General features: G+C 36.7%; 1 protein-coding gene across 1 annotated transcript in view; it reads left to right on the top strand.

Annotated features, from left to right (window-relative positions):
- ctdspla (CTD (carboxy-terminal domain, RNA polymerase II, polypeptide A) small phosphatase-like a) overlaps nt 1-10,436 on the top strand; it is a 51,988-nt gene extending 41,552 nt beyond the window's left edge. The window contains exons 4-7 of the mRNA XM_038293672.1: nt 6,042-6,098; nt 8,040-8,132; nt 8,221-8,406; nt 9,360-10,436. Of these exons, the coding sequence (XP_038149600.1) occupies nt 6,042-6,098; nt 8,040-8,132; nt 8,221-8,406; nt 9,360-9,485 (462 nt within the window). The 3' untranslated portion in view covers nt 9,486-10,436. The remainder of the gene's footprint in view (nt 1-6,041; nt 6,099-8,039; nt 8,133-8,220; nt 8,407-9,359) is intronic.
- Nucleotides 10,437-14,024: the final 3,588 nt, after the last annotated feature.

Genomic DNA, 14,024 nt, shown 5'->3' with positions numbered 1-14,024 from the left:
TCCAAGATCGATGGCATCTGAACAACGAATCAAAGTATGAGACGTAGACAATGCTGAAGACAAATTTTGTTCCAAACTAGTCATATTCTGACCTGCTGTATAAAAGACAAAATAATGTGCGCTACAAGCAGCCCAGACTAGCTTCTATCATTAGAGGGTGGCTGGACTCAAAGGTGTATTAACACTAAACACTAATGCAGCAAATGGAGTAAGTGATTTATATGTTCCCCCTTGCTTAAAGTGCTTTCAGGATCGAATCGACGGTCGGAGATGCCAAGGCGCAAAGTGAAACAGCTATAGGAGCAGTGAATCTGCGGATAATTCAAACATCTGAACTATTCTGTCAATTTGCATTGATTTAACTGGTCATGGACTGAATGTAGCTGCGACTTTGGTTAAGTAAGTGCAGCAGAGATTAAGCTTTTTTTAGGCAAAAGCTTACCACTGGTTGATATAATCCCTTGCTTCACTAAAGCAGCTCCCAATGCTGGGTCCCGAAAGGAAGTACTGCTGTAAGCAAACATCCAGGTGTATTTCATGAGGCAGTTGGCTAGACTACCGATAAGATCTGGTGGACCCAATTATGCTGGTGCTTAAGTCATAAAATCATGTCATGGTTAGCCAAGGTTAAAGTTTTTTTTTAATAAGAGATAGAGAGGAAATGTGAGGCGACCAGTGCCAGACAAACCACGCAAATGCAGCTTTAGAGATAAACAAAAGCTCTCTCTCTCATCTGGTGCTAGGTCAAAGTATAGCGTCTCCAATTGTCTGCATGAAAGCGGAGATATAATAGCAGGACTGTGTGTACCTTGCGCGAGCCCATAGAAACGCATTGCACCTTTTTGGTTGACGCAGATTTAGGCGCAGTACTCGCAAAAACCACAAAGGGGCAGGGTTCAAAATAACAAGCGGAAACACAGAAAAAGTGAAAAGGTGTGTTTAAGGCAGCTACACAGAAATAAATGGTAGAATAAAATGATAGGTTTACCTGCTGCACACAGAGAAAGCTGACGATAGGGAAAGCAGCCTGCCTATGAAGCCCATGCGGATCTCTTTCTAAATAACAGATATGAAAACAATGTGTTTTATTATCCACTGTTGGTAGTTGTTTTAAACTTCAGTTATGCTGTCGGTGATTGTTTCTATTGGCTAATAAACTTACAAATTGCTGTCACAGTAACAACACTGCATTTACCAAAACTTTGCCACTTAAACCTTCTGGACCATTTGAGATCAGTACAGGCCAACTTCTTCAAACCAAGCTTTAAATGGAGTGGGTTAAGGTGGTTCAGCCACCTCTGAGCTATCGTAAATTTTCATAATCTTCTTTATTATTTCTTTGTTTTGCACAGGTGTCTGTATTCAAAAATGGCTTATAGGGCATCACAGTCTCACTCCCAACTCTTTCAATACTGATGCTTGTTCAAACCCCCCTGCACGTTGCATATTGACACGACTGGGTACCCCTCTCTTCATTTATTAAAATGCACTGTAAATGACAGGTTGCAAACATGGCATTACCTGACCGACACATGACCTCTGATTAAATTTTAGCTCCAAATCTAGCATTCGTAGCTGTAGGAGTGTATGATGACATGTATACAAGGGTTTAGGGGTTGGTGTGAGCCTGTCATGTACACTGCATGTCAATAAATGAATAGAGGGGCTCCCCTGTCACATCAGTATCTGATCCACAGGGTATGTGAGTGAGACTTTTTAGCATCGGGTACAAAAGTATATTTATAGTACATCATAAATTTGAACTTTGTTTCTCTATGCAAGGGGTTGGCAACCCGTGCCTCCAGAGCCTCCCAAGTGCAGCTCTTTAATGCCTCCCTTTCAGCTCCCTGGAGCTTTTTTAAAAATGTAATAAAATGGAAAAATATGGATTTTTTTTTTGTTTTAATATGTTGTTTCGTGTGCATGAGGTCAGACAAGCATTCATTATGTTTCTAATGCTGTAAATATTTGTATAATAAATAAATTTAAACAATACATTTTAACATTTCTGTCAATGAAGATTTGCGTCATAGCCTGCAACACATGTTTCAGCACGGTGTGTTGCCAGGCAGATGGCTGTTGTAAACAAAACGGCTGATGTGTCTTGGGTCATGAATCCCAAAGGGAAAAAAAGCAGGATAGGTGATGAGAACAGAGGATTCTAAGAAGAATGGACAGAATCATTGGCCTTCATTACCAATGCGGAAGGATTGCCTGCATGTTTGCTTTGTAAAGAGAAGTTGTCAAAAAATAAAAACAGTAACTTTGAAAGGAATTCCCAGTGAACATGTGATAAATATGCAGCCGACCACCAAATTGGGAGTGAGAGAAAAGTGAATGCAATACTTCTGAATAAATCACAGGAAAGCAAAGATAGTGCTGATACTCCACTACTGCTGCTAGTTTTGTTGCAAGCATGAAAAACCATTCACAGATCAAACAGGTAGCTCTCTTATGCAGGTATGTTAAATTTCTTCCATTCCCCCCTCCCAAATCCTCAAAATAAAAATAACACCAAAAATTAGATTTCTTTATTGTGTTTCTATAATTTCATCAATGCAACAAAACCTAATACATTAATATTGCATTGGAATTTAAACTTAAAGCACCGACAGTAGTCACATGATGTGACATTTGCCTCTGGATAAATTTAATCTTTTTATGCTTAATTCTTATAAGCCCACATAGTCTTTTTTATAGTGTGCTAATACACTTAGAGCCTGTGTTGCCATACAAGGCTTATATTAGGCTCCTGACAGATTTGTTTTTTCGGCTCAATATGACTATTTTAACAGTTTAGGCTGCTTTACGCCTTGAACGGAGGGCAAGATTATCACATGATATATAGACAAATATACAGTAGATACTAGACAATTAGGCACAGATCCTTCATGAATACTATAGCGTTTCTTTTTGCTTATATCAAAAGAAAGAAGCGCACAAGTGTTTAGCTTTCATACACAGGCTGTACATTATTTACATTTAAGGTTTCAATTCAACCAATTAAAGAGGTTGATTTTTAATGCTCCCTTATGTTTTAATGGCACTTAGTGTTTACACCTGGTGACCCATTTCCTCATCACTCTTCATCAGTCAGAGCTTTTCTTATTATTTCTGACTTCTACCAAAAAAAATCACCTAAATTAAAATCCATTGATTCATAAGCAACTAAAATGCCAAAGTAAAGATTCTTGTTGGATTTACAGCCAGAAGTAAAAAGCAATACATTTCTGTTCAAGTGGAGAGGCTTTTCATGAGACTAGAAGCTGAATTCCACATTTGCTGTGAAATGTCAAAGAAAACTATGCGCACACACCCATGGTGATCACAAGCCACAAACACATGTGCTTTTTCAGACATAAGGGTGTGTCCTTTACAGTGTACTGTTGCATTGAATGGCTGTGGCACGAATTTCCCAGAAATCCAGGATTAGTTTGTATAAAATGTTTTCATTTTTGTCAAAGCGGGTCTCATTCTCATACTCTTAAACGATCCATCCATGGAGAATTAGATTGCTTTAGAGATTATACAATTTTTGCTAGATGCAGGATGGACATTAGCTGATTGTTGGAAAAGAAGGACGATAAAAACAACACTTTTGCAGGGTTTACAGTTCCGTTCAGAGCCCTGCAGATTTCCTTCAGGTTTCCTGTTCAGATGTAATAGTGATTTGAATAATGTGTGTTTTTTTCTAAAGCACCAGAATTGAACAATAAGTGCAGGAAAAAGAAAACGACACAGGGACGCAAATGATGCACAGATGGACATAGACTAAAAAAGCAGCATTATGTAACACATTGCATATTCTGGTTTATCCTGCATGTTATGGATGAGGGGATAATTCCCAGGCTCGTTCTGGGATTAGGAGACACTGTGTGCTAGACATGCCAAAACAGCAAAAAGGATTATTTACATCATAACAAATTACGTTTATTCCACTGATTTGAACATGTGAGTACATGGAATCCAGATCTAAGGATCGGCTTAACTAATGCATCTGTGATCTGTGGCAATAGTTGGTCGCTTTTAAGAGGTCATAAAATAAAATATAAAAATCCTGTTTTAATATGTTTCACTGCAGAGCCTAACATTTTATTGATTGATAAGTATGTTCCATTTGTATTAAGTACCTCAGTATGAAAAATGAATAATTGAATATTTTGTATGTAGTATATAGTGCCTTACACAAGTATTTACAGTAAGTATTTATTTCACATAATAGTTTATCTAATGATCTGTCAGACTGGATGGAAACAGCAAATATTCTCCAGTCTTGTCACAAGTTCTTCAATGTATTTAGGTCTGGACTCTCTAAATCAAATTTAGCTAATTTTGTTAAAGTCCCCTACAATATTTTTTTAACAAAACATTGGGGCAGATAAAAGCTGTCAACAATGTTCATATTTTTTTCAAAACATTTATTCCCTCAAATAAAATATATTTGTCTTCTATGTAAAAAACAAAACAAAAAGAACCTCCCAACCTAAACTCTCCCATGTTGAGATATTTAGGAATTCTTCTTTCTTAGAGTTACTTAATCCAGACCTACTCTCGTTATTACACACTTCACCCCTTCCCTTTCATCTTCCTTTTACTTTCGAGCATCTCACAGCCTCTTATCCATGAGCAGCTGTTATATGTGCAGTCTTCCGATGAAGGAGCAATTCAGCAGAAGAGCAATAACCGAAGGAGTAGAGAGAAATCTGCTTTTCTGATCCCCACCCCGCCCTACCATGTTTGCCCTTTACTAGGTTGTAACAAAAACAAAAACACATAAAGCATAGTTTTCATGGTAGAAAGCACACTAGGTCTAGATTCTCTTATAGCTCATTTCTAGGTTGTGTTTTAAACAACTTATCAATTGCTTTGTAAACCCTACATAACAGATTTAGGGGGACATTTAAGTATTAAATTGAAACAGTTCTAAAAATGTTGATCAATTAAAGAAATCACTTACCTAATACCTAGGAACTTTAATTTATGAGGTTTGTGAAAACTAAAGGCATGCTGATCACTTTTAAAGCAAACACCCCCTCTGCTGGATGGCATTTAACTTCAAACTGGACCTTTATTTTGCCTTAAAGCCATAGGCCTTACAAATACATTTAGTATTTTAGGCTAGCTTTTATGTTTAACTAGGCTGCTATAATGATGCTAATAAAGAGGCCCACGATAAAGATATATATGTATATATATTTTTAATAGATCTGCAAAATCAAAACTAAGCTTTTTCTTTGCTTGCATTTTTTTTTCAGTTGCATTCTGCCTTCTGAAAACTTTGGTGGATTACATTCATGCCAGAGTGTCATGATAGAACTTTCAGCATCCCAGAATTTACATTGACGTAATTCACTTTTATCATAGATTCCACCAGGAAAACTTCAACAACTCCAATGCATTTAAGAAGTTAATCATATCAGGATAAACTTACATTATTTGTATTTAAAGGGTTCATTACTATCTAAAGTTACTGTTTATTGATCTGCCATTTTCTACTGGACAGCAAATAGGTGACAGCTAGAGCACTTAGTCCCCTGATAGCATGCATAATCAGATTTTTTTTACCTGTCACCTCTTTCTCTTTTTCCCTCTCACCAAAATTACTGGGCCTCCTACCTAATCATTTCATCCTTGTCTTTACATCCTCCTCTCATCTTCCACCCACGCCCCCTCTGGTATCTGTCTTTCTCTGCCTACTGCACCTTCTTCTTTTCCTGCTCCCGCTTTTTAAAATGACACAAGTGACGTAGAGAAAATAGAAACTCTCCTGTTCGCCTTCACATCTGTCATCTTCTTCGGCTCCCAAGTTCCTCTCCAGAGTACTGGTTTTTATTTAACACTTATAGAGCGCTGGAGCAAAGGGAGCCACATGATGACTAGAATCATCTCTTGCCTGAGGCACTTTTGCAGGACTCTTTTTTTTTTTCTCTCTCTATAAAACATGATATACAGTAGGAGTATAGCTGGGTTATCTTTTTGTGTGTGTAAAAAAGAAAAATACAAGATTTTGATCATCTTGTTCTTTTTTTGTCTTCCTGCAGCCCATCAGTAATGCAGATTTTATCGTCCCAGTAGAGATCGACGGCACTGTTCATCAGGTAATGCCGCTGAGATGTTAAGGAATTTCTTTTGTAGGCGTGAATATGTTAACTCTGTGCTGTCTGCTTTCATTTATTAGGTTTCCCCTGGGAGACTTGAGTCAGTTTTTTTTATTTTTTTCTGTAATTTTGTCATTATCTGTTATTACACATCTACTGTGCCGCATGAAAAATCATTCTAAATCTCTTAGTAGACTTTGCTTGTTTCAACGTCAGATGTCCCAAAACTTGTTGAAGACACTATTGGTCATGCAGAATTATTTTCACCATGAATATGATTTCACACTTTCGTCAGATTTCAGAGGAAGGTGAACGTTTCAAGACTGTAGCTATAACCTGGTTCAAGTAATCCAGGATAGGCTTTTTGGATCTACTTCAGCCTATCCTTGACTACTTGCGCTTGGGAGCAGCAACTAACCCACAAAGACCTCCTGAGCAGAACAGCAGAGACCCCAAATATGGATACAAGATGTTTTTCATGCAGTTAAAATATGTGGTTTCATAATCACACTCTGTGTTGTGATGCAACAGGTTTCTTGTGAAAATCAATCACAAGCTGAAATACACTTGGGTTTCAAACAGTTTGGCCTCACTTAAAACAAATTTCAGACTAGTCAGTGTTGTTAACATTGCAATAAAAAAGGACAAGGATATTGTTAAATATGAAATCAATCTACAATAGCAGAAATGCAAAATTAATTTATTCTAAGGAAGTTTCATTTGTAAAAGATTTTTAAATGTTATGCTTAATAATAGTTATTTACACATTACCATCTTTAGCAAATTGTTTGGCCTCTAATCCTGTTTAAAAGATCTTGGATAAATAAATGAGAAGTACTAAAGAACTTTTATAAACTTGCGGTTTAGAAAGCTTACATTTTAGACTGCCGCATTTGTATCCAGCTTTAATTTGTTTAGCAAAAAAGCTGAAGGAAAACTTGTTCGTGTGATGATCTTACTAATTCTAAGGCAGTCATTAACAAAGAACATTTTAGCTGTGAATGTTAGTGAAAAGGCTCAAATACAACCTTATTTGAATATACTATGAAACATTTTACTAGTTAAAGCTATAGTGGAGGATGTTCTTTTCCCAGGTCATCAAAATCAAAATAAGTGGTCCTCCTAATTGTCAATCATTCTGGTGATATGTTTAGGTAAGGCCGTCTTACGTGCTTGTCCCCATTTTCACTTACCGGTGGTGAGTTTGACATAGTGGAAAAAATTGCAAATCTTCTTTTGGAAAGTAAGCTTGTATGAGCGATGCAAACAGCAACTTTTAAACAGAACGTGCACGAGGAGAAATATGTTATTGCACACGTTTAATAGGCGTTCCCTCTTAGGTACAGAGTTGTACATGGGCATTTGTTTTTCTAAAGTTTAGAGGGCGGGTATTTTCGAAAATTCGCAAAAATCCTCCACTATAGGGGTAAAAATTTAACAAATTTTACCATATATTTGGCTTTTAAATATTAACCTCAATTATTGATTTCTTTAGTTGCTTTCAGTTACATCATACTCAGAAATTTAAGAACATTTCAAATAAAACATATCCGACATTTTGATCAATTTTGTAGCAGAATTGTTTGTAAGTGTAATCATGTAAATGCAGGTGCTAGTGATGAAACCCATTCTTATGACAAAAAAATCAAAAAAGAAAGACTGCTTTAGCTTTTCTCTTGAACCGGTTTAACAAAGGCTTCAACTTACCCCCCTGGTTTAACCTGATTGGTCGAAGGAAGTCAGTGAAAGGTATTCACATAAAGAATTTTTTGTACTGCCAGTTATCTTTGTTATTAAAAAATAAAATAAATATGAATAGACATTTGAGTTGCAGAATTAATGGCAGCTTTTTCGATAATGATGCAAATGAAAAAAAGACTCACAAAAATGTCCTCTATTTAAAATGAAGGAGTAAGATTTCTTTCCAAATATTGTATTCAGGTATATGTGTTGAAGAGACCCCATGTTGATGAATTCCTCCAGAAGATGGGGGAGCTGTTTGAATGTGTTCTCTTCACAGCCAGCTTAGCCAAGGTTGGTGTTTATAATACTTCTACACAATCCACAGTCATTTTTGTGTTCATGCCTTATTGATAATTTCTCTCGTTCTGGGTCTGTTCAGTATGCTGATCCTGTGGCAGACCTGCTGGACAAGTGGGGGGTGTTTCGCAGTCGGCTCTTCAGGGAATCTTGTGTTTTCCACAGAGGAAATTACGTCAAAGACCTGAGCCGGCTGGGTCGAGAGCTCCAAAAAGTCATCATCATAGACAACTCGCCTGCCTCGTACATCTTCCACCCTGAGAATGCAGTTAGTCATTATTTCACCCTTTTTATGGAAGCCTTCATTTACCTTAGAGTCCAACATACAGGGAAGCAAAGACATTATCTGGGGGTAAAGGACAAAAATCCATCCAATTTATTTATTTTCTTTCCATCTCAACCCTGTTTAGGGTTGGGGAAGGAATAACACCAAGGAGTGTATTTTGGGGTACACCTCATACATATAATCATCCATCGTAGATCCAAAACAGATGTTAGAATGCTTAAGGGCATTTTAAATGCATTTAGACTTAGACTTAGACAAACTTTCTTGTCATTTTGTATACACAAAGACAGTGAATGAGCTGCAGCTCAGCAATGAAAAAGAACAATAAAGTGCAGCAGTGATCAAATGTGCACAGTGTGGGAGAGAAGGTGCAAAAAGGCATTGATGTGGAAGATTCCGAGCAGTGCAAAAATAAATGAATGGGTATGGTTCAAAATGCACTAGAAGACATTTGTGTTGGCTTAGTTTGGCTTTGCACCTTAGAGAAAAATAGGAATATCAAAAGTAGTATTTATGCACAGGTATAGCATAAAAACAGAACCTTAGCATGGATTTGAACTTACTGCACTAATATCTGTCAACCTCTATTGTCTACCTAAAGCATTCTGATTCAAATAAAGAGTGTATAAACTTGTGTTAGAAATAAAATAAGTTACTTATTAAGTTGAAGTAGTGTAAGTGAAATTAGAATGTAGACATTGACAGTTTTTTCATCTGCATATTTAAGCCAGAACCCTGTTTCTCAATTTTTAGACTTCTGTGCTTCATGGAGAACTCGCTGCAGCTCTTTTAGCCTTTGATATATTTCTGCCTATCAATTATTTACGCAAAACTCACACCGGCTTCTCACACATCATGCAAGACCTCAGAAATTGTTCTTAGCTTGGTCCCTTTGCTCACTCTAAAATCAAAGCTAGTCTTTTCTCTCTCTTCAGGTCCCAGTGCAGTCCTGGTTTGATGACATGACAGACACAGAGCTGCTGGATCTGATCCCTTTGTTTGAGGGTCTCAGTAAAGAGGAGGACGTTTACAGCCCTTTACAGACCTTGAGGAACAGGTAGCAGAAAAGAAAGTGCTTCTTCAGGGGGAAGCTTCACCTCTCTGCCACGGTCCTTCAGCCCCGCTCCCTTTTTCCTATCAGGAGGGCAGCCAGTCTGAGCATTCAAGGCAGACTGCTTTGAATTTTAAGAAAAATCATTTCAATGACTGTGGATTCTTTCCATCTGTTGTCTCCTGGATTCATTCGACAGGACTCATGCTGATAAAATATTATTATTATTACTGTATGTACATAGTAAATGTTTCTATGAGTAAGATACACACAAAATAACTTTTCTATCAGAGAGAAGCAGTTTTACTATTCTATCAAGAGTCTATCAAGTAATATTTTAGTTACCAAAAAATAAAATCTAAGTCATGTTTTTTTTTTTTCAAGATCGTATGAGCTTTACTTTCTTTGTGTTGTGTGTTTAGTTTCAACAACTGTGATTTTAACTTATCTTACAGAATGAAGTGCCTTCATTACTGTGCTGATTTTAGTTCACTTTTTTAAAAGGTTAATTAAAGGACGGTGGGTAGGGGGGGTTGAATTGGAAGTATTTTAAATTTGTAAATCTAAAAATGTATGTTGCAAACAAGCTTTTGTAAAATGAAAAAAGTCTGATATTTATCAAAACTACCCTGTTTTGTTTTTTTCCTTAGCATTAAATTGATAAATTCGCCAAAGACATTTGCAATTTAATGTGGTCTCTGTCTCATCAGCAGTAAAGCTCTGACCCCCATCAAAACAAAAGTCCTGGTTTGTTTAACCACAAAAAATAAAAAGAACAGGTTTGTGATCACTGCTAGATGTTAACTTTCTGATGAATCTTAGAAATGAAAGAAGTTTGCTTAATCACTTTAAATTAATGAGGTTTAAGATTTTATCAGGATATGAGTATTGGGTTTATTGTGAAGAAATGCTGTTATAACTGTACTGTACAACATGATTAAAGTTGCAAGTTTGCACACTGTCGAGTGTTATCATGTTTTTATAAAACTCCAGCATTTTTTGCAAAGCATCCATTAAGAATAAGTAATTTTAGGGCATATGTATATATTAGGATTTTTCACAGCTTGTACCTCATGGTATTCATATTCATATATTTGTTTTTATTATTTTTTATTAAGTCAGACTGCTATGTGGCCTGCAAAAATTGATTACCTTTTTTTGTACAGTACCCCAAAGTGGCATATCAACGCACAATACAATGATCACCCATAGTAAAGTGACCAACCTGACAATGATGTCAGGTTGTGTGGAGGTTTCTGGATGACACAAATGCAGAGAAGGAAGCTGAGGTGGTTTATTGCAGATTTAATAATCCAAGTAGTGGCAACATAAATAAATCCAAAAACAACAAAATACAGAAAATCCAAGAGACATCTGGGAAAACACACATTAGGAGCAAAGAAACAGTGTGCAACCAGCCATTAGAAACTGCACAAGAGGGGTATAAATGGGAGACTGAACAAAGACCAGGCTAATCAGCAGACGAGGAGCAGGTGTGGATGGAAGAATCTAGAAGAGACCGAGGGGACGGAGACTAACACAAGGGGACAACAGAGGGTAAACAAGAAATACATAAAAACTCAAATACAACCAGAAAAAAACAGGGAATGGGAATGAAACCAATGAAAACTCAAAAAGAAAACTTAAACAGAACCAAAACAATGACAAGCTATAGGGGAGTTACCAACTCCATTTTGGGTGTATAAAGTAGAAAATGTTTAGATAACTGCTGAGAACTAACAGACTAGCACACTATCCATGCCTTTACAAACATGCAAGTCCAGTATATCTACCTTTACTCATAATGGAGAAAAACATCATTGACAAAGGCTGTAGCACAAAAATTCTGCCAACAGTCTCATAAATAAAACTGCTTAAATTATGACCAGCAAAAATCTATGAAAAGAAAGAAAAAGGTTTAGCAAGCAAAAAAAATATTAGAAACTACATAACAACTCTATAGACACTTTTATTAATTTTTTCCTAATAATGAGTTTTCTTACTAATTCATGACTTGAATAACAAGAAGGACAGGTAAAAGGCCCAACTGCAGATTAATGTTTTTTGCATCACAACTGTATGAAACAATGCCATAAGATAGTGACAGAGAGGAGATTTATCTCTTATCAAAATAAATGACCTTTACTTGTATAGTGCTGTATGAAATCCGAGTGCCTGAAGCATGGGCTAAATGGTACCTACAGCAGGCTTGCAGTAGACAGACAGAAGTGAGGCTGCCATACAGTCAGTGAATAAAGATAAACTGAGCAGGGGCTCAAAACGGCCACCTGGTGGTTGCCAGACAAATGCCTGCATCCTGAGCCACTCAAACAATAGTTTAAAAAAATCTTATGTAGTATATATAATACTTTTTATCACTGATTTCTCTCTGAAAAAAGCAGCATCTTTATGTATATCAGTGCTGCTGCTTGTTAAATTGTTTCCCTTTTTTAAAGGACAAACTAATTTTCCTCTTAAGGATTCTCACTAAATCAAAAATAGACAAATTCAAGGTGGCATAACACCACTATTCTACTAACAATGAAGGAACGGTATATCCAGATTCAGGAAAGGCATTGTTGCAGGGAGTTGTTTTTTTTCCTCATAAATAGCATTGCTGGACAGACTATTGTTTTAGTCGATGCTACTTTGATTTCTGACAGCCCAAATATGTTGATTCGCTCACATTCTCTCTGTCATTGCATCTAAATATACTTTTTACAACCATGACCACAGACAATTTTGCATCCAAGTTTCAAATGTACCGAAAGAAGCTTAAGCGGAAGTTCAATCTGAAAAGACTATGATCACCTTCATCTGAACCACCTGCAATGTCCCTCATCCAGGGTTTAGCCAATCAACATCAGGGCCACACCTTCTCTTAAGCCAAACATCTTTCAACATCCCCTTCATTTAGCTCCAGCCCTAGCTTCCCTCCAGCACGCCAGCAAACTTTCACCCATCTCCACCCGATCTCCTCCCTCACTCTCAGATTATTCTCAGTCCCACTCAGCCTCTGGCTTATTCCACCACCAGTGTCAGGGCCCTAAAGTAAGACTAATCTAATCATATTCTAGGTTATTCATCCAAGGGAATGTCAATTCACACAAAGTCTTCTGCGGGGGCCCGAGCACCAAATAAATTATTTATTTCACATCAATGAAACTTGTATAGTTACAACTTTTCTCTATGTGAGTCTCTCCAAGTAGAAAAATAGATGTAGAAACTGCAGCCACAATCAAGTTCAAGTTTGATAAATTGCTTTACGATTTGTAAGTATTTATATTTGCTTATCCTCCCTCCAGTATTTTGCATGTTTTGTTGATCAGGATATTCCTGCATCTGCCCTTTTGCTTATGTTACCATATGCAGGCCAGGCTGCAGCTGATTAGTAGATCAGCTTTGCCCTGTTATTAAGATTGCACTTTTTTTTTTTACATGCAAACCTTTGTTAGATGTAATCTACCCTGGATGGAGACATGGGTGTAACGCAGCTACAATCTTCAATCCATTATCAAAAATAACTAACAGGCTTTTCCGACCGTCCTTAAAGGGCCCATGAGGGAATTTTTCTTCCCAAACCATTGAAATTCAATAATAATGTTGCACGCAGATACATTATGACTGTTATCAAGTTAGTCAATTCTTTTAATAAACTCAACTCTCTTTCATTTCTGTCCAGAACTTTTCATTGCTGTCCACATTTTTTAAAAGACATCTTTATTTTCACAATAAAAAGCGTGGAGTCATGGAGGAGACACTAAACCAGAGGCAGCAGGACAGGGTTTTCACAATTTTATAATTACTCATCGTTCACACTCAGAACATTGTTTTCTGTATTGTAATAGATAACGCAGTAAGAAGGCCATATGTTAGGGCAGTAACAGACAGCTTTCTTTATATTGATTCATTTTGCATATCTGTGCTATCGCCTTGAGCTAAAGTATTGATGTGTTAAATGCTGCGTCACCTTTTATGGTTGTGATATTATATGACTTTAATCTTGTTACCTTGTCATTCTATTTTAAGCACTAAGTAAGAATTTGCCCACATGAATTGTTTTTTCCTGAACATTTCATCTTCGGTGTTGAGTGTCATTAATGATCTGGCTAGTTTGAAGGTCAATATATAAACTTTGTCAGCTAAAATGTTAGATCACAATTATTGTGATTAGGTTAAGTTTGTTTTTTTCAGTACATGCTCTAAAAATGACTGCAGACCCAGGTGAGATGTGAAAGTTTTAAGACAGTGAATACAGATCAAAGATCGTAAATAAATCAAAACTGAATTTACCCTTGAGGGAACTTTGTGTGTGAATATTTAAAATTAAAAATGGATTAAAACTAAACCAGTAAAAGTGGGCCTCAAGTCATCTATGTTATGTTTTTGTTTTTTTGAGGTTTTTGTACATGCATAGTTAGAACTGAAGTGGGTCCCCTGCTGCGGTACTCTAGAAAAAAGTAACGCAACCATTTTTGTTGTCTGCTTAATTATATTTAGTTACCTTAATAGAATTGTTCCATGTCCTACCCTGCTAACATGAAACAAT

Source organism: Cyprinodon tularosa, unplaced genomic scaffold, assembly GCF_016077235.1.
Source record: "Cyprinodon tularosa strain WSP-4 unplaced genomic scaffold, ASM1607723v1 ctg33, whole genome shotgun sequence".
Lineage (NCBI taxonomy): Eukaryota > Metazoa > Chordata > Actinopteri > Cyprinodontiformes > Cyprinodontidae > Cyprinodon > Cyprinodon tularosa.
The sequence above is the reverse complement of the archived record's forward strand: the minus strand, read 5'-3'. Positions and strand labels throughout refer to the sequence as shown.